The 21,584-nt window shown below is 36.4% G+C and overlaps 2 protein-coding genes across 9 annotated transcripts in view; one reads left to right on the top strand and one right to left on the bottom strand.

Moving 5' to 3' along the window:
- The window catches only part of CPM (carboxypeptidase M), a 42,960-nt gene extending 35,140 nt beyond the window's left edge, over window positions 1–7,820 (top strand). For 3 of the 6 annotated variants that reach the window (XM_087935590.1, XM_087935594.1, XM_087935593.1), the window contains 5 exons: window positions 1,770–1,940; window positions 3,228–3,380; window positions 5,122–5,270; window positions 5,492–5,647; window positions 6,084–7,820. In XM_087935590.1, coding sequence (XP_087791716.1) covers window positions 1,770–1,940; window positions 3,228–3,380; window positions 5,122–5,270; window positions 5,492–5,647; window positions 6,084–6,131 — 677 coding nt within the window. In that variant the 3' untranslated portion in view covers window positions 6,132–7,820. Of the gene's footprint in view, window positions 1–1,769; window positions 1,941–3,227; window positions 3,381–5,121; window positions 5,271–5,491; window positions 5,826–6,083 lie in introns of those variants that run through there. The other 3 variants (XM_087935592.1, XM_026699798.2, XM_087935595.1) reach the window with 1 other exon arrangement.
- On the bottom strand, window positions 6,633–21,040 carry MDM2 (MDM2 proto-oncogene). Of its 3 annotated transcripts, none has more exons than XM_087935596.1 (11): window positions 20,581–21,040; window positions 20,400–20,490; window positions 18,785–18,859; window positions 17,948–18,081; window positions 16,860–16,909; window positions 16,508–16,569; window positions 15,665–15,725; window positions 14,470–14,624; window positions 12,140–12,289; window positions 9,593–9,670; window positions 6,633–8,053 (listed from the first exon to the last, which is right to left on the bottom strand). In XM_087935596.1, the coding sequence occupies exons 2-11, from the start codon at window positions 20,481–20,483 to the stop codon at window positions 7,502–7,504; spliced, it is 1,401 nt and encodes a 466-aa protein (XP_087791722.1). In that variant the 5' UTR covers window positions 20,484–20,490; window positions 20,581–21,040; the 3' UTR covers window positions 6,633–7,501. The 3 variants fall into 3 exon arrangements, with proteins under 3 accessions (XP_087791722.1, XP_087791723.1, XP_087791724.1); XM_087935597.1 differs by having other exon boundaries at window positions 20,400–20,487; XM_087935598.1 differs by having other exon boundaries at window positions 20,400–20,487; window positions 20,903–21,040.
- Between the last annotated feature and the right edge of the window lie 544 nt (window positions 21,041–21,584).

The following is a 21,584-nucleotide window of genomic DNA, read 5'->3' as shown; positions in this document are numbered from 1 at the left end:
AAATGTGAATTGTACAAGAAGTGACTATAAGAAGAATGCTGGTAGAAAAAGAAGAGTGAGGATCTGCTGTGATATTCTCGTTGTGGAAAACACTTCCCACCATTACCAGGAAGGCAAAAGAGCAGCAGAACTGGAAGTCTAATTTCCTGCACAATACAGTTATCCAAATTAAAATTTCCCTAACAAATTGTTGTTAGCTACCATCTGAACATGCATGATGAAAAACAGCTCACTATTTCTCTCAGTAATCATTTTCCCAATTGAACTACTCTTACCCTGAGTAAGTTTTTCTGAAGGAAACTTAGGAAAACATTCAGCTGGACTTTTCTTTCTTGTGGCTTATGAATGTTAACTCAAGGTTTGCACTGTGGAATTAGAAAAATATATTTTGACATTCTCTGCACCACTTAATTATTTTCCTTTTTTCACAATCAGATATATCCAGTCCCCTCAATCTCTCCACATAAGACTTTGTTTCCAATTCCTGGAGCATTCCTGTTGTGTTGTTGTTGTTGTTTGAAAAAAAAACTGTTTTAATTTCTCCGATTTCTTTGTTTTAATGTGGTGCCCAGAACTAGAAACAATACTTAACGTAGGGTCTGACTGATGAAAAAGACAGAGTTGTTAAATTTCTCATTACTGAAAAGCTGTCCTGTTGATGCAGATTAAAATGGTATCAATCTGTTATATGAAAAAAGTAAGTAACCCTGAACTGCATGATTAAGCTGGATGCACAGGAATATGCACTTTAGTCAAATAATGGAGGTTTCCTATATCATGGCCCCGAAAGGCAACAAGAGAAGTTTTAACTAGTAAAACTCCTAAATATCCAGTCAGTGGAGAAATCCATGGAAAAAAAGTATGGTAAATCAGAAAAGGTCCTAGGATAATTGATTGTATTGTTCTAGAATCTAGAGTCACATAAAGAACGGAGAACAAAGCATGCCAGTTAGTTCAAATGAGACATTACCAAGGCATGAACTGTATGGCCATTTCAACAGTAAGAAATGGATAAATTCTCCGGACATTCAGAAAATAAACATTGCAGGTTCTTGTGACTTTATCAATCAAAGGTTTTAGATAAAATTTCTCCTTCATAAGAACATCCAAATCTTGCACCATTAGTAACACTACAGCTGACAGTCCTGAAAAGTAAAAGAAATGGGAGAAGGGTGATCAGGATAAGAGACAAACTTAATTATCTTCATATCTAGTTTAAGCTGGTGAGAAATAGACTCAACTGGAAATTCAACTGGGAAGGCAACAGAAAAGGGAGGATCATGCCATATCATTTATAATCAGAATAGAGAATAACATCTGGATGTCATCAGCATAACTACTATATGATAGTTTAAAAGAAGAAATGAGAGCACTCAAAGAAAAATGTAAACTGTGAACAGATTATTGAAAATCAATGGTTGACACAAAATATTTGTGATTCTATTCTTGGGGTGTAAAATGGCATGGACTTTGAGATCCAAGGATCCATCTCATATTTCATCCCTCCAAATATTTTTATTTACCTCTGGTAAATATTTTTATTTACCTCTGGTGTAAAAATTCAAATTTGAAGAGGCACCAGCTGTTTTAAGACACTGTCTCTGTCTAAGTACAATCATCTTTTTGTCCTTGTAGGAGAAAACTGAAAATTCTATGGTCTGTGGAAGACCTGGGAAAGGAGTTCTAATTATTACCTGTATTTGTATATTTATTCATTAAATTGACTAAACATTAATATGAATTTCATTGCAACCACTTTCTTTCTACAGTTACAGTTGATGCAAATGGTGTTAGCAAAACAGTGGACGATGATGTTTTTGTTCATCTTGCAAGCACATATGCTAACAACCATCGCACAATGCATAAAGAGATTGTGTGTGATGATATGAATTACTTTAAAGATGGTATTACAAATGGATATCACTGGTACATAGTGAAAGGTACAATTTTCCATTCGTTCCTTGTGCCTCTTCTGTTTCTTTGATAGTATAATGCTTATAGATTTTAAGATATTTGTCATTCATAAAGAGTTTGAAGAACTCATAGTAATGAATGTTGAAATTAATATGGAATCCAATATGGATTAATTTTATGCTAAAAACATAAAGGCCAAAGATGGAAATAAGGAAGAATGGGGAACTGTTTAGATGCTTCATGCATCTTAAATTGTTTGGATTTGTTTCAATATACATTTGGTTGCATAAATACACTGGCTAAAACATCTCAGACTGACATCTAAATTGCATTCAACATTATTTGTATTCTTTTAGCATTATATTTAGCAGTGATGTCATTTTGTATGCCTGATCTTACGTGATATGTTACACCAACAAAAAGAGGTATGAATAGGCTAAAACAGTAATGCGCTGTTCTCATTGTCTATCACCCCATGATACCACAGCTATCACTATTACTAAGAGTGTAGCCTTTTGTAATTTGCTAGCATGCTTGAAACCTTGAGCCAGATGTGTCTTAATAGCAAGTCCATCCTCATGTGGGACATATTCTTTCTTTGTAGTCTTTGAAGTTCTTCTGTCTGAAGTTGTTCTTCTTTTCTCCTGACTACCACAATTCTTTAAATTTCCACATTCCTCAATTTAACTTCAGATTTGCTACATAAAAAGGCATTTTAATTCTTACCTTTGTTTGAATAGAATTGTAGATGTCAAGTCTTACTTAAGAATGTAGACATTTTTGAAATATATATATTGCTATTGTCTGCATCAACTTTAGTTGTCTCCACATGCAAATGTGGATACATTTGTAGATATCTATTGGGTGCAATCAGAATAATTACAGTGTTATGGTTGATTGCTATCAACTAGAAAAAAATGCTGTTCACACCTAATTACACAAGTTTTTTAAGGTTTAGAAAGTGTATGAAATCAAGTGTAATAGGGAGGAGACACAAATTATAGAGTTTGCCCCACCTGACAGTAGCAGTTCACAGCAGTTATTTGTGAATCCTTAAAGCAGAAGCAGTGACTGGACAATAGCAGCAATAAAATTAATAATTAGCATTATTATAATTATTTGGAGTTGCAAAAACCTGATGGTGACATCTGCAGATAAATTCAGTGTTGGTGTTGTCCAGCCTCATTCATGATGCAGAAGATCAAGAGCACATTTTGATGGATGAGAAGCAATATGGAAGTGATCAGGAGAATAATATGCTTGTTTATTTTTGGACTGATCTTTCAGTGATGCAAATGAACATTTTACTTTAGGTAGCATGCAGGATTATAATTATGTTTGGGGACAGTGCTTTGACATTACTTTGGAGTTATCATGTTGTCACTATCCCTCAGAAGATAAGATTCAAGATTTCTGGGATGACAATAAAATTGCTCTGATTGAATACATTAAACAAATTCATCTAGGTAAGTCAGTTCTACTCTTTTTAACTTATTGGAGTCTGATACTGTAAATCTTGTGGAATAAACTACTGAAAGGACTATTTACATTTGTTGGGTCGTTTCGACAAGAATTGTCACTGATAATAATATTGTTAAGCAAATCTACCACCCCCAATTAACACTGCTTGTGAGAAACAGGCTGGGAAGGTTGCAACTAGTTGCCAAACTCCCGAATTGTGATCATGTAACCACTGGGGTTGTGGGAGCATCTTAACTTTGAGGACAGGTGAAAATAACTTTTTCTGAAGCTGTCATAACTTGGAACCATTATTAAGTGTAAGTTGTATCTTGTAAGTTGATGACCACCAGTACTGACAAACCATCCTGGCAAAATAATGTCCATCTAATCACATAGAATCAGAAGAGGCTGAATGACTGAATAATAAATATACATTTACAATTACAAATTATAATTCATGTGAATATGCAGTATATTTTTTCCAAAAAGTACATTGATATTGTCTTGTTGCTGTTATTCATTCTACATGCTCAATTCATTTTAATGCGTATATGCTTAATATTATCATTATTGTTGTTTGTTAAATTTATTTGCTGCCTGACTTGCTGTGGGCTTGCAATAATAAAAAGGGATAAATGAAGAGGGTAAACAGAGCAACAAGCTAATAGAGCAATTAAATAAAAAGAACACAATGAGAATACACCATCTTGTAATGTACTCAGCAGCAGACCGGTTCTAGTGAAGTTCACAGAGCACAGGTATAATATGGGCCATCATAGGCACCCTAAAGACTGATCCCATTACTGCACTTTGTACCAGTTGAAGCTTCCAAATTGAGTAGCCCCATGTAGAATGCATCGAACTAGTCCAGATAAGCACAGGGAGTCATAATCTAGGAAAGGTCGCAGCTGGTGCACAAACCGGAACTATGCAAAAGCTCTCCTGGTCATGCTCACCACCTTCTCTTTGAGCAGAAGGCAGGAATCAAGGAGAATTCCTAGATTGCAAACTGGATCTGAACAGGGATGCACAACCACATCCAGAACTAAGATTGACAAACACCGAAGTCTTGAGGCTTGATGCACCCAAATCCACTTGATCTCATCAAGTTTAAGTCAAAATCTGTTGTCCTCCATCCAAATCTAGTCAGCCTTGAGGCAACATGAGAGGGCATAGACAGCATCACTTGAGTCACCTGGTGCAGTGCTTTCCAGGGAAAAGATTATTCATTCATGATTTTTCCAGACTCTTAGTGGGTTACAATCATCATAATGAAAACATGTATAGTACAATTTCAAATTACCTAACAATAAAACATGTAGTTCCCTAAACTAAAATCATGTATTAAATCATAAAATGATTTACAGAAGAGCAATAAATATAAATGGCAATATCTAGTGTATTAATCAAAGGTCCTCTGAAACAATCCTATTTGTAATACTTTTCCTAAAGCCAACAAGCTGATCAGATTTCAGGGAATGGGAGTTAACAGTAACACCACCACAGAGAAATACTATTATCTGCATTAACTCTGTCTGAGATACTTTGGAATATGTATTTGTGTATTTATTGATGATTTAGGTTTGTTCTATTGTGCAGCCACAGCCAAGAATTTGCCCTTCGGTCACAGTTGTTCCTGCAAAGTCATTACCGAATTACAATGTTCACTTGTAGCAAAGAAAATTCTCAATCACAGGCTGAAAAAAAAATAAAGAAAAACAACACCCTTTCATTTTCTCCTTATAGGTGTAAAAGGCCGTGTTCTAAATCAAAAGAACCAACCCATTGCAAATGTGATAGTGGAAGTTCAAGGAAGGATGCATATATGTCCTTATGTAACCAATAAAAATGGTGAATATTACCTTCTCCTCCTGCCTGGAGTCTACATTCTCAATGTAAGTACTATAACTCTTATCCAGCATACTTTTGTGTTTTGTATACTCTGTCCCAGGCCCTTAAAATGTATTAATCTGAGGGATTTGAAGTAACTTGTATTTCAGACTTTAGGGTATGAAATGAGCATTCTGCACATGGAGCAAAGATTTACTTTGATAATGGAACTTCAAGTTATACTCAAGAATAGTAAACATACTGACAGATTAAATTTGTTTTTCAGGCAACCCTCCCTGGATTTATGTCATTACAACAGAAAGTGGTTTTACCAAACGGTGCAGAAAAACTCAGTGCCTATGAATATGATTTTATTTTCTCCATGGGATCTACCTCAAAAAAGCCTGTTCCATGCCCATTGAAACCACTTTATTCAAACAGTGTTAGTACATTTACTGTTACAGTGTTTTATTTTCCAATTTTTGTATATATATATATATATATATATATATATATCTGTAGGCATGTAAAATTTTATATTAAGTTTGGTTTTTAACAGTACTTGACTATAGATTTTAAATTGTATTGAGATATTCTGAATAATAAAGCCTTTGAATTAACTGCATTCTGTTTCAACCTTTGAGAATAGGAAAATGTGCACAGGTCACAGTGGTACAATTATTTATTAATTTAATGAAACATCCCCTTTGCCCTTCACTTAAAATAGAATTACTATACTAATACAACTGGATCTTGGGGATAAAAATGAGAAGTCAGAAGAGACCAATGCATATTTTACCTGGTCAGTCTTTTCTCTTTAATGAAGACAAATGAATGCAAACATTTGCTTGAAAAAAATGTTTTTTTCCATTGTTTAGGGTATCTGTACACACATGGAACCTATTCTGAGCAACCTGAGCCAATGAGATTATTTTATTAGTATCTATTAAGCATCTATAACAAATGCTCTTGGATATGGTACTATATAAAAAAGGATGATCTGTTGCTTTTACCTTTCCTTGCCTCACCTTGGAATCACATTTTAGAATTCTGAAGTCAAGAGAACTCTAAATTAGGGAAAATATTTCAACGACAAACTATTTTTACATTCCAGGTAGAAAAAAATACAGTACTGATGCAGAATTTTGCCCCAAAATTAATACAAATGGGAAAATACTATTTTATGTACACACACACACACAAAAATAGCCCAAGACGTACACCATGTGGAGGCTCTTCTTTGTCAGATCTCATTTTAGAAAATATGACTTCAAGGAAATTGATCACCATTACAATCTTTAGATTGTAGTTAGAAAAGAATCAACATTACACATTGCTGCCTCTCCCCACTACCAAAAAAAGACTGGAAACAGATAAATTATTACTGTTGTGAACTGAATTACTATATAAGAATAAAATATGGAGGATAAACAAAAGCAAAGGTTGTTTATTTGTAAATTATAGATTGCAACTCACACTTCATTGTATACTATTTGCTTGCTGTGAATGTTACAATCAGTAAGTACTTGGGATGCTACATCTTATTTCAGTGACTTTTAGAATTAGTTCTAAAAACCTTTTAAACAGAATTCTTGCCATAATACTTGACTACAGCACAAATGTAAGTCATCCTTTATAATTTCACCAAAGAAATACACGTATGGTAGCCTAAAGAACGTAACTCTACCAAAACTTTGGATTCATTGAGGCAAAGGTAGAGTGCTTTTACATTGGGAACAGATTGTAAAACTTGTTCCCGAAACAACTGCCTCCTTCTTGTTTTAATCTGCATTAAGGGATCTGTCAGAACTAATTTTTTTCATGTCAGCTTTAAGTTCTTTTTGAGATAATCTTAGCTTGCTAGCCAATAGCCACTCAGATGCAATAAAAATATTGGAGGAGGAAACCTGGAAAACAACTAGTAGGATTACTTAAATCGTTGTTAAGCACTTTCCATTGTATCCGCTGTGTTTGGCCTACAGTGTTTGAATCAGCTTAGGTAGGTAAATCATTTTCAGATTTAGACCATAATACATACTTTATTTCTGTGGCCCCTACAAGAGTATTAAGATTTCATTATATTAAATATAAAGAATAAACTCTGAATTATCAGTCTTCATTATATGCTTATTGTTTTGGCAGATTTCTAACAAAACCGGAGAATGTTATGATCACATTGTTGATGGTGCAATGTTTAAAAATTTCTCTCTTTTGGAAAATAAATATATGCCTGTAAACATTCAAAATTGCATTGTGTTACTTATTCTTCATATAGGAACGGTCGCTTGTACTGCAGCTAGCAAAAATAAGTTAGTATTATCATCTCAATAGGCTGCCTACAGACTGGACAAGGTTTGTTCCTTTTCTTCAGCTTTTTTGCACATACAAAACATGACATTAAATGTCCTGTCCTTCCATGCACTATGCAACCATTTTTAGGTCTTGTTTGACATATGACACAAGGCTCTACACTGGAGACAGGCTGCCCCAGTTCCAGTCTTTCTTCTTTGTCTTCACTGTTTTCTTTCTCAGATTCTTTATAGTCGTCTTGGCTACTACAAAGCATACTGCTAGATGTAGATGGCTGTGAATATGCTTCACTTTCCTGAGATTCAGGGCTTTGTTCTGCAGTTTCTTCTTCCTTATCCTCATTAATTTTTCCTTTCTTACAGTCAGGAACATCAAAGCCCTCCTCAGTATATAATGATGAGGGATTTAGAAATGTGCTCTTCTTAGCTGTCTCAGTCTTTTTATCAGGAAGCCAATCCTTCCGAAGAGTCCAGCATCTTGGGCAATGGGATGGAAGAGGTGGGTTCATTTCATTGCATTTTGAGCATTTCCAATAATCCTTTGGTGAATTAGATAGAAATAATTTGTGTTAATTGACATGCTTTATCAAAATAAAAGAAACTATAAAGTTCTTTGTACACATGATGGGCTATAAGAAGATCTTAGAAGGGGCCATATTTGCAGCCAAAACTTATAAACTACCCTCTCTCATTATTGCAATCCTTATTTGTACAAAATAGACATGTAAAGTCAAAGCAAGGGCACTATGCCATAGATGCATGGTAATCAAGAAAGATGTTGGAAGGGCTAATAATGTTGAATGCTTTCACATATATAAATACAGTATATAAAGCCTGATACTCTGGCCTCTGGTAAGATACAAAGTGAATACCGGTATATTCTGAAAGGCAAAATGTCCATGACTGGAACAAAATTACATTTTGCTTAATATACTTTAGGGTACACCTATTCACAGTACTTTGGCTTTAGCCGCAGAATAGTTATGCTTAAGGAAAAGCGATTTAAAATTGATACGTTTTTGCCAATATTATTTCAGGAGAGAATCCTGACAGGATTTCAGACTTGGTGCCATATTTATTGTAACGCACTCTGCTGTCTGAGATACTTGATTTCCTGCAGATTGATTTGGTGATATACCCAATTTTGTTACATCCATGTAATCACATTATTAGGGAAATGATTATCTTTCCAGTGGTTGGGAAAAAGGATCAATTCTTTCCTAAAGTATACTCTTATTACTCTCTATATAACAAAATAATTTTAAAAATTTAAAAAGATTTATGAAATACATTTTTCTATAATTAGGTTGTTATATTAGTATTTATTAGAGAAAAATATACAACTATAACTGGCACCTGAAAATAGATTGTAACTCTCCAATTCATTGAAATAACACTCTGAATTAAAGCTGAAATCAATCTGCATTTTAACCTCTTGAATTATGTATGTATGTATGTATGTATGTATGTATGTATGTATGTATGTAGCGGCATGCATGCAGTATCTAGCTCTGTTTCCCCGAAAATAAGACTCAGTCTTGAAAATAAGCACTTGGGCTTGAAAATAAGCACTTGGGCTTATTTTCAGGGAGGTCTTATTTTTTTAAGTGCAGGAGGTGATGAGTGCATGAGCCGATGGGAAAGGGAGTATAGCTACCGCTGTCCCCCAGCCCCTGGTCCCATTCTCTGCTTGCCCACAACTGCAACAGGCCAAGCTCTTGACGTATATCAGCCTCCTTGGCACATCACAAATACTGTTTTGCTGTGAGAAATGGGTCCAAATAGCTCTTTGAGTGTTTTAAGGTTGCAGACCCCTGGTGCAGAGGAAACAAAGTTTTCTTTGCTTGCAAAGGGGACGCTTTGAAAGGGAACCTAATCGCTTCATTTCAAACCGCCCCTTTTGCAAGCACACAAAGTTTTGAGTCTCTTATCTTTTCTCCATCCTGACAAAATGTGTTTGGTCGCTTATCGAACGTTTGGGAACAGAGCAAATCGCTCTGAAAATATCAAGTGAAGGAAATGGAAGTAATCTGGAGAATTCAAAAGTGCAATTTGTCTCAAATCAAGATTTTACTTACTGCTAGTGAAATTTCAGGGTCTTCATCAAATGAATCTATATCACTGTCTTCAGTCTGATATATAGTTACTTGATATACCTGATGAAAAATTAATTTAATTAAAATTCACACAAAATGTATTTTATAACTCTAGATTAAAGTCAATTTACGAAGCTTTAATTATCTTTCATCAATGAAAATAAATAAATATTTTACTGAGAATATAGTAATTTCACCATCCCAAGTCAAATGACTCAATATTGAATTTTATAATCAATAAAATTGTTAACATGGCTCTGCATTACATCCCACACCAACTTGAATCTTCAAATACCTACACAAGGGTCCTCTTTGTAGACTTCAGTTCAGCATTCAATACCATCATTCCAGACATTCTTCTAAGTAAATTAAACCAACTAGCAGTACCTGAACACACGTGTAAGTGGATCATAAGCTTCCTAACAGACAGGAAGCAGCAGGTGAAGCTAGGTGGAATCACATCCGATACCTGTACAATCAGCACAGCCTCCCCACCCACCCAGGCTGTGTGCTTTCCCCACTTCTCTTCTCCCTATACACCAATGACTGCATCTCAAACAATCCATCTGTTAAAATACTGAAGTTTGCTGATGACACAACAGTGATTGGTCTCATTCAAGACAACGATGAATATGCATACAGACAGGAAGTTATACAACTTGCCTTGTGGTGTAACCGGAACAATCTGGAACTGAACGCATTCAAAACCGTAGAAATGTGGTAGACTTTAGAAGAAACCCTCCTATACTACCACCTCTTACAATACTAGACAATACAGTATCAACAATAGAGACCTTCAAATTTTTAGGTTCTATTATATCACATGACCTAAAATGGACACCTAATATCAAAAATGTCATTAAAAAAGCACAACGAAGAATGTCCTTTCTGCGCCAACTCAGAAAGCTCAAACTGCCCAAGGACCTGCTGATACAGTTCTACAGAGCAATTACTGAGTCTATCATCTGCACTTCTATAACTGTCTGGTTTGGTTCTGCAACCCAACAGGACAGACACAGACTTCAGAGGATAACTAGGACTGCAGAAAAAACAATTACTACCCATCTGCCTTCAATTGATGACCTGTATACTGCATGAGTCAAAAAGAGGGCTGTGAAAATATTTACAGACCCCTCACATCCCAGACATAAACTGTTTCAATTCCTTCCCTCAAAACGATGCTATAGAGCATTGCACACCAGAACAACTAGACACAAGAACAGTTTTTTCCCGAAAGCCATCACTCTGCTAAACAAATAATTCCCTCAACACTGTTCAACTATTTACGAAGTATACACTACTATTACTGTTAATCTTCTCACCACTCCTTATCACCCATCCCCTCCCACTTGTGATTGTAGGACTGAAACTTTGTTGCTTGTATCCTTACGATTTATACTGTTTCCTGGTATGATTTGATTGTTGATTGTATCCTATGACTGTCATTAAGTGTTGTACTTTATGATTCTTGATTTTTAATGAATGTACCTTTTCTTTATGTATACTGAGAGTATTTACACCAAGACAAATTCCTTGTGTGTCCAATCACACTTGACCAATAAAGTATTCTACTAATCTTTAAAATCAATAAAATCTTATTAGGAATTATCCTTAAGAACAAGATTGAGATAAAAAGGAAAGTTGTCAGCTTCCCCTTTCAGAATACTTCCAAAATCAGCTATCAATTTTGTGCTTTGTTGTGCAATTACTTATTTTAAAAAGCTATAGAGATCCAGTTCAGAAAATTAAAACCTTAATTAGGCTATTCAACACAATATCTGGCTTCATACAATGTGCTAAACCATATTAAATAAACCCAGCCTTTGTCTAAACATGGATGTAAGAGAAAAAGCTTTATAGGCATTGCACAGCCTTCAAGTACATTGTTTTTGAGATTAGACTTTTTAGATTTCCAAATTTTTTACTAATCTTCAAAGTATTGAGAACTTGTCAGTACACAGTTTAACCAGACACATTCAAAAAGACTAATGATGTAGAATTTTGCACTGAAAAGTTCTAAGTTTAAAACTTGGTTTCTATTTTCAAAATGAGGGGTCCTTGGTACTTACTCTCTGAGTTTTTTTTTTTTTTGCAGATGTTTCATCCAAACTAGGTAACATCAGTGCTCAGAGCTTTACCCCTAGCTTGGGTAATGAATCGTCTGCAAAAAAGCAAGCAAGCTAAGACAGCATCAAGGACCCCTAATTTAACTCCGAACTACAAATATTCTCCTTTATTGATTTTCAAAATAGAGTGATAGAATATGCCATTCATGGAGGAAGCATTTTCTCCCAGCATCAAACTTTACTTCTTCATTCAGGCTCCTTTTATATTTATCAGAAGGACTTACATGAAGATCTGAGAATAGTGAGTAGCAAAGATAAGCAGAACTTCTGAAACTTCACAGAAATGTACCTCTAGATTTTGAGAGATTGACAGTTCACTCGGTTATGTTCATTTTTAAGTGTCCTATATGAAGTTACATTTCTCAAACAACATTCCATCTGATTTTAGTTCAAATATACATACCTCATCATCCTCATCTGTTAGTTCAAACCCTTCTTCATTAGGACTGTAGTCTTCTGAGTAAATAGATTCAACTTCAAACTCTACACTGAATTGATCTGAAATCGAATCCTCGTCTAACCAGTCTGAATTTTCACTTAAACTGGCATTATCCTAGAGAGAGAGAATGCTTCTGATTAGAATAGTAATGAAATTGATAAGATGTCCCTAAAATTATAATGCATATATGGAATGAAAAAGAGCACCTGCAATAATGGAAACAAAACTGTGCTAATAGGATACAAATTTCTAGTAAAATGCTAAGTAAGCAGTTAATTATATTTATTTTTTTATCAAAGTACAGGAACTCTTTGATTTACAACCATTTATTTAAAAATCTTTCAAAGTTGAGACAACACGGAAAAAGGTGACATATGACTAGTCTCTCCACTTACGAATGCTGTAGTTTCCCCAAGGTCAATGATCAAAAGCCAGATGCTTGACAACCAGCATGTATTTACAATGGTTCCAGTGTCTTTGGGTTACATGATCACCATTTGCAATCTTCCCAGGGGCCTTTCAACAAGCAAAGTCAGTGGGGAGACCAGATTCACTTAACAACCATGTGATTTGCTCAACAATCATGGCAAAAAATGTCGTACAATTGAGCACAACTCACTTAATGACATCAGTTTAACAATCCCAATTGCTTGAGGTCCCAATTATGATCCTAAATTGAAGATTACCTGTAGCTCCTACAACGAAGAATGAATATTCCCTGAACTAGAGCAGGATTGCTATAGGAAATAAATATTTTCTTTCTTTAAAAACAAGGCTACTTCCATGATTAAAAAGTAAACATTCATCTTTTTAAAAAAAGAACATTCTTGAAATGGCATGGGTATGAATTGAACAGAAGAGACAAACTATGTTTAAGCAGCAATGATCATAAGGCATCAGTTGTCATACGGTTTTAGGAATTGCCCTACCATGGTTTTGTGTGGAATATTTAGCATTTTAAGCAGGTGTTATGCTGCACAAGTCTAAAATAATTGTCTAGCCAGCATTCTATTTTACTGTGCTAGTTTCCAGCTTGTAGAGGCAAGTAATGATATCACTGAATATTCTTGATTCACTATTGCATTATTTATCAAATGTTGCAGAAAATGTCAGTTAACCCTGAAATTCTATTACCCACCCTGCAAATTCAAAATCATATTTCAATAAAAGCTTCCTCTGCTTTACAGTATCTAATTTAACAAACCACTGCTTATTTAAGCACAATAAACCGCTCTTATTTTAAAAAAATTGTACTGTGATTGCATTTACAGAAAGGCTCAGATCAGGACTGTCAAAACTGCTGGCCCATGGGCTAGATGTGTCATGCGCTGGCCACACCCACGCCTGGTTTAGCAAAGGGAGAAAAAGTCTTGATAAGTCATATGATGCCGCCATGATGACGTGAATTTGACACCCCTGCTCTAGATATAATATAATAATATACTAGCTAAGAATGCATTGCAGTTAAAATTGCTGAAGCCCCTAAGAAACAGCACAGATAAAGGCAGGAAGGACAAGGATATTTAAGTTTGAAAGCATATAGTGGATGGGGGTGGACAAAATACAGCATCTTGAAATATGCAACTCAGGCTGGGGTGATATGATATCAATATTTAAGGAGCTCTCAGAAAGAAGAGGGGGTTAACCTATTCTCCAAACCACCTGAAGGCAGAGGAAGCAATGGATGGAAACTAAATCAAGGAGAGAACCAGCCTAGAACCAAGGAGAGGTTTCCTGACAGTTATATCAATGGAACAATTGCCTCAGAAATCATGGGTACTCTAACACTGGAGGTTTTTAAGAAAAGTTTGTACAAGTATTTGTCTGAAATGGCATAGGATTTTCTGGAGCCGAGGGTTAGACTACAGGACCTCCAAGACCCTTCCAATTTTGTAATCTTTTTGGTGGGTATATTCCAATGCAACAGAATTGGGATAAAACATAATTAATATCAAAGGAGAAAATGTTTCCTCTTGCATACAGTGCTATACATGAGAGCTAGTTGTTACTAGTACTTCCTAAGCGGCCTTTCAGCCTCTCACTTCATGAAAATTTTTATCAGCCACTCTCTTAGAATACGGACATGAATTTAATACTCTCCTATTTCTGATGGAGAAACTCTACAGATAACAAATTAGCATGCTTACTGCAAAGCCTTGACTAGTTTTCTCCTTTTTTGACATGTCAGGTTAAAATACATATCATTTTCTCATGTTATTATCATTTCCTTCCAGTGGTATAGATTTAACACAGTTAAATTTCTTGTTTAAAAATTAAAACTAGTATATACTTACTGGACTTGGTGAGGAATTGATTGAGCTGCTGCTGTTGCTTCGCTCACAATCTACTACACACCATTTAAGACTTTCATCAAATGTAAGAGAAATACTGTCGGATTTCTGTCTTTTTCTTTGTCTTTCATAATTTATATCTTCTGAAGCACTTTCTTCTGTTGGAAAAAAAACTCTCTTAAGCAAATTACCAAATCTTTGACTTTGTGTTAGAAAATAATTCAATGAAGAAAATCTATTATGCAATTCCTAAACTTTAGATAGGTGATTGCTGTCTTATTCCTATCATTCTGAGGATTGAATCTTCTTTCCATATTCTGAAAGAAAATCACCAGTACTACCTAAAATGCTTGCATAAAATACTAACAGATCACTAAGATATCTATTGAGATCCCTCCAAAAAGTTACATATTTTCAATGTTCTCAAATTATGAGAAATTGTTCATTGGATTGCTATCTTTAAAAGAGACACTCCTATTTTTAAAAGCAGACATTATTTTATAAAGATTAAAAAAAGCTTCTACTTAACAGTAGTAACGGTAACTACATTTAAAATGTTTCTCGTACAATTTCTTTTCACGAAGCCAGTTGGAACAGTGTGAAGTATATGATCTATAGCAGAGGTGTCAAACTCAAGGCCCAAGTGCCGGATCTGGCCCATGAGTGTTTAGATCTGACCTGCGGGGCTGCCTTGGAAACAGTGAAGGACCGGCTCAGGGTGCCTTTGCCAGTGAAAGCGGAGCTCGAAAGGGCAGCCCTCCCAAGCTCCGTCTTCTCTGGCAGAGTAACTCAGGCCACTACAGGTGCTCCCTGACACAAGTGACATTGAGCTGGCCACACCTACCCCAGCCTCTCAAGATCGAGTACAACCCTGATGCAGTCCTCAATGAAATTGTGTTTGACCTTGATCTATAGAATAAATAATATTCGGGATATAATAGAATAAACAAAAGCTGCTATATCTCACTTACATATATCTCCATTACATACTGTATTAAACAGACAAGTTAAATTCCAGTGTTAAATTTGAGGCCAGCAGCCAATGTATTAAAGATTATGAGAAGACAGATCTCAATCAGAGGCCAGCCAACCAATAAACAACTCTACTTCCACACAATGTATACAATCACTTTACTACTCAATGATTACTTTTGAATATTCAAATGACTCTAAGGACTGAAACATAAGATTTATATACCTGTTTCACTGGATCTTGTTCTTCGGGAAGTAGTTGCTTCAGTGGCTTCTTGTATTGTTTCCTGTTTAATAATATATTGAGTAACTATTTCAGATTTACATGCGAAAGAATAAAGAGGCATATACCATATATATTCCTGAGGAATTATCTCAACCCAATGGGACATGCCTGCCCCATCTGCACCGCCAGAAGAGGTATGCTGTAGATCCGGCTACTTAAGGAATGTTGGCTGGTGATGTCCAGAAGAGCTTTCTCTCCTGTGGGGTTCCTGCTCATTGAAACATCATACCCCCTGGGGTGAGACCAGCTTCCACTCTCCTGACCTTTCTTTTCTTTTTACATCCCTTTAATTCCTTTAAAGGGAGTTGGGGCAACTAAATGGGGCTGAATGTTTACTGGCCAGATGCCCTTCCTGACACCTACATGGAGTTAGCAGCACATATTTTCTCTTTGATAAACCTCTGCTGCTACCTAGGATTGAACTTTCAACCTTCTGAGTGGGAGGCAAGTGCGTTTTCACCTCTAGACCACCATGCCGCTCCCTCCTGACCTTCCATAAGGACCTGAAAACCTGGTTCCACCAGTTGGCTTGGGGTCCCAATGGGGGAATGCTTCACTGAAGATGCTTGGTAGATTAATAGCTGATCCCACCTCGCCACCCATACAACTTGTTACCTCCTCCCCATATTTTTATCGTAATTTACAATGTTATTGCTATATGTATATTTGTATAGTTTTGTTGGTTTGTAACCTGCCCAGAGTTGCCTTGTGATGAGATGGGTCGCAAATAAATTTAATGAACAAATGAATGAACGAATAAATGTAATATAACTCAGTGATCACCTTTAGAATGTTTCCATTTTCTAGTTGGCATCTGGACTGATTCACAGCTACGTTATTAGAGTCTTCAAAAAAAAAAAAAAAAAAGGAAGTCACAAAAGGAGAAAGCTGGCAATTCAGACATACATTTTAAAATAATCTAGTTATTTTATAATTGTACAAATTTGAATTCCTTAAAATTCAGTAATAAATGTTGGCCAATAGTTAGAAAGGATTAAATAGATATTTATATAATTGCATTTCAGGACCTTTTTTACTCGTTTCAAAATTTTAACCATGCAAGAATTCAATAGGTTTCTTATTTGCACCTAGCCCTCTGTACATCAGTTATAAGTGCAATTATACATTAACTTACCTTGCTGGGTGGCTGTTACCAGGTTTTTGGAAATCATCAAATATAATTGCCTTTTTAAAAGATAAAATAAGATTTTAGCTTTAGATATAAAGAACAGTGAACAAAACAATGATGAAGAAAGCTTGTATGTATTCAGAACCTTCGGGGGGAAAAACAGCAAACTGAAAATGGCTGCTAAAAGCAGAGTGAAAGAGGGCTCTAAGCCATTCAGCAATCAGTACATATCTTTCAATATAGGTATCATATGATTCTCTTCCTCTCCCCAGCCTCTTTTTTATTTCTTTGAGTTCTGATAACTGCCTGGACAAGTCCTTACAGTTTTCTTGGCAACATTTTTGGAAGTGGTTTGCCCTTGCCCTGTTGCTAGGCTGAAAGTGGTTAGTCCAACCTTGCACAACTTTGTGCCTAAAATATGACTACAACTAGACAGGATTGGAATTAAATCTGCATTTACTTTGATACCATTTACTTATATCAAGTAAGAGCCTAGCTGACACTAACCATCTGTCCACTTCTGAAGCTAGAATGTTGGTTGATAATATTTTACCTTTTTTTCAAATTCTGAATGAACATATTAAGGCTACATTCAGATCTACCCATATGATATACTGTTAAGCTGCTGGGTTAGCACTTAGGATCCAGTTTCCAGCCTACCTTCAGTCTTGACCCAAAGTCATTCCAAGTTTTCCAAGGCTAAAAGATGACTGGAAGCTCTATCCTCAGTTCCAGCCCAGCACCTTAAGCACTGTATCACGCTGGCTATAGTTCTTTTTAAAAAATCTAGAAAAAAACTCTTATCTCCCATCCCCCCAATAATCTACTGTGAGTTCTTACAGAAGTATACAAATGTAATAAATAATTTGGATGATTTTCTTGTAGACAGTATTTTATTTTACAGTATATTTATTACAGCTACTAAGTAAATATAATACAGAACTATAAAAGGTTACATTAGATTTTTACATTAAAAATAAATTCACTACAAGCATACAGATAATCTGAATTGATATATTTGTAGCACATAATGTCATGCCAACAAAACTATAGCACAGCATTTAAGACTAAGCTACAAGTTTTGTTTTTTTTACCTGTGTTCTTTTATAGAAAAACTCTGTACTCCAAACAGATGCCCCAGAAGGTCATTTGCACAGTGGACAATATGCTGTTGCTTTTCATCATATAGACGTTTAGACATAATATATTGGCCAATATAGAACAAAATCTATAATAACAAAAACAGCAAGAAAGGTCACAAAATGGGGCAAAATTCACTTAACAACAGAAACTTTGGGCTCAATTGTGGTCGTAAGTCAAGGGCTACCCGTATCTGTTTTCTTTTTTGCTTACTACTTTCGCTGTGAAATGGTAGCAATCAAAGGCAGAATGGAGGCTTTTCAGAACAACTGTTAGAATACAAAACATAATCATAATGAAAATAAAGCAACCCCTTTAACTTTATTACAATCAATGTTTGATGAATTCAGGACTAAAATTGGCTCAGCTGCTTGAAGCCGAATTTATGAACCCTGAAGAAAAGACAGATGAAAGATGGATATTTAAAAGGTATAGTGATATATAGGTAGTCCTTGACTTACGACTAGTCATTTAATGACTGCTCAAAGTTATGACATATATGATAAAATCTAATAAGTTTATTTTTAAAATTAGAAATTAATGTATTATTTCTAATGAAATTAGAAATATCCACAATGTAGAAAATATTTCTTTGAAAATGGGCAACTCTAGAAAACAGAATATGGGTCTTGCCTTTGCTCTCATACATAAAGTCACAACCCACCATCTCAGCTGTGTAGTATTCTTCACTCTTCCGCCACATTACTGTTAAATCAGCATGTTGTTCAGTGTATGAGAAATAAATTCCTAAATCACTTTCACTTCCTAGGTTGACTGCAATGAATATTTACCTCCTTCATGGTAAAAGTATCCTTTTCTGCACCAGCAAACTGTAGAAGTTTCATAAGCAGTGGTTTGGGTTTAATCTGAAAATATAAAGAAAGATGCAGTTTGTTTAGTTGTGCCTTGTTCAAAATATGGGAAATGTTTCAAAAACTAACCTACCTCTGAAGTTTTTAATATGCTCAACAATAGCAAATCTTTCTGAGGTCAACCTCAAAAAGGCTTGTATTTAAAAGCAGAAGGGGGAAAAAGCACAATTTCCTAAAACGTGTTTCTATCATTCCCCAAGATCATGTCCTAATAACAGAGAATGCTATTTTATTTAAATCTTATATTCTGCTTATTATAAAATGGGCTGAAACTGGCTCTTAACGTATTTATATATTCACATAAAATGTAATAACATAACCAAAACTAAATAACAGAACAGCTTTAAACTATCAAGTGAAAAACACTCACACATGGGTCTTGATAACCAACTGAATCTTATTCTGATGCCCAAAGCAATGTTGGGGCTTCTCGGATACTTTGCTGCCACTATTTGAAAATGCTTTGAATGCAGCTGATCAATGCAAATACAAATTTTCATATGTACACATTCCACTTTTTTTTAAGAATAGAATTCTTTATTGGCCAAATGTGATTGGACACACAAGGAATTTGTCTTGGTGCAAATACTCTCAGTATACATAAAAGAAAAGATACTTTAGTGACAAAGGTGACCTAAGTTTTAGTTTTCCTTTAAAAATGGAAACTGCCTGCGAGACTTTTAGCCAGCCAGTCTTCACCCCTGAACTGGGAAGTTGAAAGCATCCCTCTACCAACCCACAGATAGGTGAGGTTTGCATAATATTCTTATATCCAGGCTAAATTACAGTTCACCAAGTGAGTAACCCATTCATAGCATCTTCAGCCTGTCTCCAAATGAGGATAAAATTTTAAGTGATCTTCACTTTGCCTCAAAAATGCCTTACCATCTCAAAGAGTATTACTCAATTACTGCAATTCCACTTAGCAATCTTTTATACCTTTCCAAGTGACAGATTCTACCTTGCACCAGATAAATTTATGCCCAGAAATCTCATTAGCCTGAACTTCCCATTACATTTTATAGCTTTTACACTGGATCTTTGGTTTCATGTAAACAATAATCTCAGGCATAACTACAGAAAAACATGCTCTTTATGTGCAACGGATTTTCCCTAAGCAAATTAACATTAGCTTTTTTCTGAATTTCTAAACTAAGACACTGCAAAGGATTTGGAACAATTTAGTGAGTCAGAGTTCTCCAATTTATAAAAAACGTATTAGCAGCATTCCCACATTGGCTAAACCAACCTGTCATTTGCTGATCTCAGAATGCTGACGGAATCCCTCATTGCAATCCTAAACCATGGTTTAAAATTTAAAACGTGTGACCCTCCTAGTTCAACCATCTTCTTTCCCCCTCGCCAGGGTTTAAAGAACCCTCGTCCTAGTTTGGGGTGCGTACACACGAAATAGCTAATAACACAAACAATCCGCCCTCTCCTTCCTGTTGTCCTGTCGGCAGGACGTTCAACAGGGGCCTCTGGAAAAATGCAACCGCCTCGGAAGGGCCTCAGCTTCGCCTCACACGCTTACCAGGTTTTCTTGATCCGAACGGCCAACGGCAGCTGAGCCAGCCGCAGTCTGGTTGGTCGCAGAAGCCATTTTAGTCTTGCACATTTGCCTGCTAGGGAGGAAAGAAAAAAAAAACTAAATAAGAGGCGGTGCATTAGGCGACAGGGCAGCAAAACCCATAGAAGCACCTCGATGACCTTACCGTACAGCTACTCAAGTCTCAACTGCCTGGCAAGGGCCGAGCATAAATAGCGGTCCCGCGACCTCTTTTCCGGGCATGTCTGAACTTCACTCCTCCAAACAGAACCGCCCGGCATGTCCGAACATGACTGTTGAGAGGCGCTGAGTTAAGAAGGTGGGAGGGACCAGAACGGAGCGAATCCACCACTCGTCCCCTCCGCTCTTTCCCAACGATCCCTCCGAGCTGAACGCGCGGCTTCCGCAGAATCTAGGCCAGAAATCCTTCTTCCCGCCAGCTCACAAGCCGCTTGCGCTCGGCCCCCCTCGCCCGTTTCCGTACGCGCCTCTTTGAGTTAATGAAAGCAAACCGCTTCCTCCTGAAAGCGGAGGCCCAATTTCACGCGAGGCGTCGCCATTTCGAACCAAGGCGCTCGAAAACTGCTTTCTTTTTTATGCGGCGGCAGGAGCCGCTTCCTGGCTGCGGTTGCGCGGGAGGCCTAACGTGGCGCCCCCAGCTGGGCCTGCTGACTCTCGCGCTGTCTTCCCCCAGCCAGGCCGAACAAGCGGCTTTCTACGGAAGGACCCCCTTTGTTCCCCCAGTACCTGCCCCGCGCTATGCTTCATGTTTGAAAGCGGGGAGGGGATCATCTGCTACTGCAGACTTCCTGCATTGCATTGCATTGCATTCCGCGGGTTTAATTTAAAAAAACTGGACAAGGTTTATAGTAAAGCAGCCACCCTACCCTATCAGCGGGTATATCTAGGCTTGACTTCGATTATTTTTTGGTCCATACATAAACATAAAAACCGATGCACGTTTACTCCGTCTTTTTCCATTGTAGGAAATTAGCACTCAATCATCTCCTAGAACATTGAAATATCCTAGGGAATATTAAAAAGGCAGAATATTTCCCCTAAAAATAGTAGAAACTTAAGAGTAGAAACACCTCAGAAGCAGAAGCTCACCCCCACCTTTATTAATGGATGGGCCGTTAGGCCTTGGCCAGAATACTTTACATTACAAAG

This window comes from Pseudonaja textilis, chromosome 5 (assembly GCF_049901715.1).
Source record: "Pseudonaja textilis isolate UNSWEBS1 chromosome 5, rPseTex1.2, whole genome shotgun sequence".
Taxonomy (NCBI): domain Eukaryota; kingdom Metazoa; phylum Chordata; class Lepidosauria; order Squamata; family Elapidae; genus Pseudonaja; species Pseudonaja textilis.
Note: the sequence above shows the minus strand (reverse complement) of the source record. Positions and strands in the feature narration are given on the sequence as shown.

What these genes read in the sequence shown, in the direction of transcription:
- MDM2 (XM_087935596.1), bottom strand. Translation starts at nt 20,483, where the DNA reads ATGTGCAAGACTAAAATGGCTTCTGCGACCAACCAGACTGCGGCTGGC. An exon ending in TCAATTCCTCACCAAGTCCA is followed by an intron (nt 12,290 to 14,469) that starts GTAAGTATATAC and finishes CTCTCTCTCTAG; the next exon opens with GATAATGCCAGTTTAAGTGA. An exon ending in ACCCTGAAATTTCACTAGCA is followed by an intron (nt 8,054 to 9,592) that starts GTAAGTAAAATC and finishes AATTCACCAAAG; the next exon opens with GATTATTGGAAATGCTCAAA.